The 2,986-nt window shown below is 57.6% G+C and overlaps 1 protein-coding gene across 1 annotated transcript in view; it reads left to right on the forward strand.

The window, feature by feature from the left end:
• EXD3 (exonuclease 3'-5' domain containing 3) overlaps positions 1–2,986 on the forward strand; it is a gene marked incomplete at its 5' end in the record, with an annotated part of 37,292 nt that overhangs the window by 8,496 nt on the left and 25,810 nt on the right. The window contains 2 exon segments of the mRNA XM_008576499.1: positions 373–426; positions 1,883–2,082. Coding sequence (XP_008574721.1) covers positions 373–426; positions 1,883–2,082 — 254 coding nt within the window.

Here is a 2,986-nt window from a genome sequence, read left to right on the forward strand (position 1 = left end):
CCGGAGCCTGCTGCTGGCTCCCGGGCCAGGCGGGCGCTTAGCGTCTCCTCCTGTCCCCGCCCCCACCTCTTGGTCCTGCCCACTCATCAGCAAGCCCTGGCCAGGGTCCTGGGGACCCAGGCTGTGTGGGGCCAGACCCCACCTGGGAGGCCATGAGGGTCACCTCCCCCTGTCCCACCCCAGGGGAGGCCTGGCTCAGCGCAGGGGGCTTGTTTGCCAGGATGGGCCTCAGCCTGGGGCCATGTGGCTGGTCGTGGGGAGGACCCTGGCGGTGCTCCTCCTCACCAGGCCTCTGTGCTGGAGGATGGGGGTCCCGCAGTGCTGCCTGTGCCCCCCGGGCCCTGTGTAATTGGTGCCCTTTGCGTTGGCCAGGCCGTCATGCTGGGCATGAAGTTGAAACTGCAGCTAGAACTGGATGTTGAAAAGGTAAATTTCTCATGTAAATTGTTTAGGTTCTTGGATCAAGCCCAGGTCTACAGAAATGCAGTTTGCTGGGGCTGGGAGGTCTCCCACCACCAAGCCCTGGACTTCCACCAAGCCAGGGTGGGGAGGGCAGGGCCCGAGAGGAGGACCAGCAAGGCCTGTGCCTGCTTCTGAGCGGTCGGTGGGCCCCCGGGTACCGTGCGGAGAACCCACCAGGCTGTCCTCCTCTGCAGTGGCACAGCCCCGAGCCAGGCGCAGCTGTCTGCTCAGTGCCTTGCTGCAATTTCCCTGGAACTTCGGGCTGGGCTAGGAGGACGGCTGCCCAGTGCAAGAGCCATGGTCACCCCTGCCCTGGAGCAGGCTACAGGCCTCGCTGGACACTCAGTCCTGTGCTTCTGTGACCTTCATCTTGTCCACTGTCTTCAGTGGGTCAGGAAGGACAACCATGCTGTCCAACTGGGAATTTCAGGACAGATGACACAATCCCTGAGGCCATGTGTCCACAGGGACAGCAGATGCCAGCCCTAGACTCAGACCCTGCCCCGTCCCAGGACACAGGCAGTGCCTGCCCCAGGCAGCTAGCTGGCTAAGGGAGGGGGCTCCCTGAGGAGGGAGGGGTGTCTCCTCCACAAGGCCTGCAGGGCCGTGCCCGGGGTGGTGGGGACCACCCAGCACGTGAAGCAGGACTGTGGATGCAGACTGAGCACTGCAGGAGTCTGTGGGCCAGAGGGTCTGCTTGGGGCTGGGGGTTCCTCCTGAGGATTGTCCCCCTGGAATCCTGCCTTGGAGATGCACATACCCCACCCCATTCAGTCTGGGCTCCAGACAACCTGACTTGTGTGGTCTTGTGGGGGAGGGAAAGGAAGGTGAGGAGGGGTCTTGTGCAGGATCCCATGGAGGGGGCTTTGTTAAGGCCTGGTTCTTGCTGGGGGAATGGCCAGCGTGTCCCAAGGCCCAGTGCCACAGTGAGGGACTCCCTCTGGGCCTCCTGGAGGGCCCAAGCAGCATGGAGTCTTGTGAGTTTGCTGGCTCTGCAGGTGTCATGAGGAGACATTTATGGGCCACCAGGGCCACTGCTGGATGGTTTGTCTCTGTCCTACGTCCCACAGCTTGGTGAAGACGAATGGGTGACAACCGAGCTTCCAGGAGGCCCCCTTCCCTCTTGGGGCCTCCAGCGCTGTGTCATGGAGATAGGGATGATCACAGAGCCCACCAGGGACAAGGCCCAGGGAGCCTTGGGCCTCTGTGCACACGTGTGTGTACATGTACAGGGCACAGAGCACAGGCTGGCGAGCCACTGTGCTCTGGGCATCTCCCCAAGGTGGGAGGCAGGCTGCAGGGACTGCCCCCAAGACCTGTCAGTTCTGACTCTCCAGCCACCCCCTCTCTGGGGTGGAGGTGAGTCTGGGGTCTTGGCCAGGGTGGTGAAGGCTGCAACTGAGAGTGTGCTCCCCTGCAGATGAGTGCCTCCCTGCTCCTCTAGGACAAGGTGAGCTTCGTGGAGCGCCATGTGGCCAGCCTGCCAGGCCTGCAGAGGAGACTACTGGTCCTCATGGACTCCTGGTGCCGGCCTGGCTTTGACATCAGGGATGTCACCCGGCGAGTCCATGGGTCCCTGGCTGCTGGCGCTGAATGGCCTCCTGGGAGCCCAGGCTTAGGGTGGGGGCTGGCAGGGCAGTGGGCACAGAGCTTTCTCCCAGGGGTTCTTGGTGTGTCTGCAGCCAGGTCAGCTGCGGCTGTGGGAACACAGCTCTCCACTCCCAGGCAAGAGTTAACTGCTCTTGGAGGAATGAAAATAATTCTCCATGGCAGCTCTTTCTTATGCAGTCCTGGAAGCCTAGACTCCTGTGTTTGTTCAGTCGTCTGATAAAGTTTCTCGGAGCACCTGTCGTGTGAAATCTGTCCAGCAGTTGCAGAGAAAAGGCACCATGCTGACAGGGAGCCAATGTGGGTTTGCGGAAGCTGTGTGTGTGCGCACGCGTGTATGTATATGTGTGTACAAGAATTGTGTTTGTGTGTACAAGTGTGTCTGTATGTGTATACAAGTATGAGTGTATCTGTATGTACAAGAATGTGTGTACATGTGTACAAGTGTGTGCATGTGTCTCCGTATGCGTGTACATGTATGATTCTGTCTATACAAGAATGTGTGTGTATGTGTGTACGTGTGTGTCTGTGTGTGTCTATGTCTGTGTATACAAGTATGTGTGTATCTGTGCGTGCATATATTCATGTGTGTATCTGTATGTATGAGTGTATGCGTGTGTGTGCACATGAGTGTATCTGTGCATACAAGAATGTGTGTATAATTGTGTGTGTCTATGTATGTGTATGTATGAGTGTATGTGTGTAAGAATGTGTGTACAGGTGTGTCTGTATGTGTACAAGTATGTGTGTATCTGCACACATGTTCATGTGTGCGTATCTGTGTGCATGTGTATGCATGGGTGTACACGTATGAGTGTACATGTGTACAAGCATGTGTCTGTGCACATATGAGTATGTACAAGAAAGCATGTGTGCGTGTGTACAAGTGAGTGTTTCTGTGTGTACATTTGTGTCC

Source organism: Galeopterus variegatus, unplaced genomic scaffold (genome assembly GCF_000696425.1).
Source record: "Galeopterus variegatus unplaced genomic scaffold, G_variegatus-3.0.2 Scaffold1360, whole genome shotgun sequence".
NCBI lineage: Eukaryota > Metazoa > Chordata > Mammalia > Dermoptera > Cynocephalidae > Galeopterus > Galeopterus variegatus.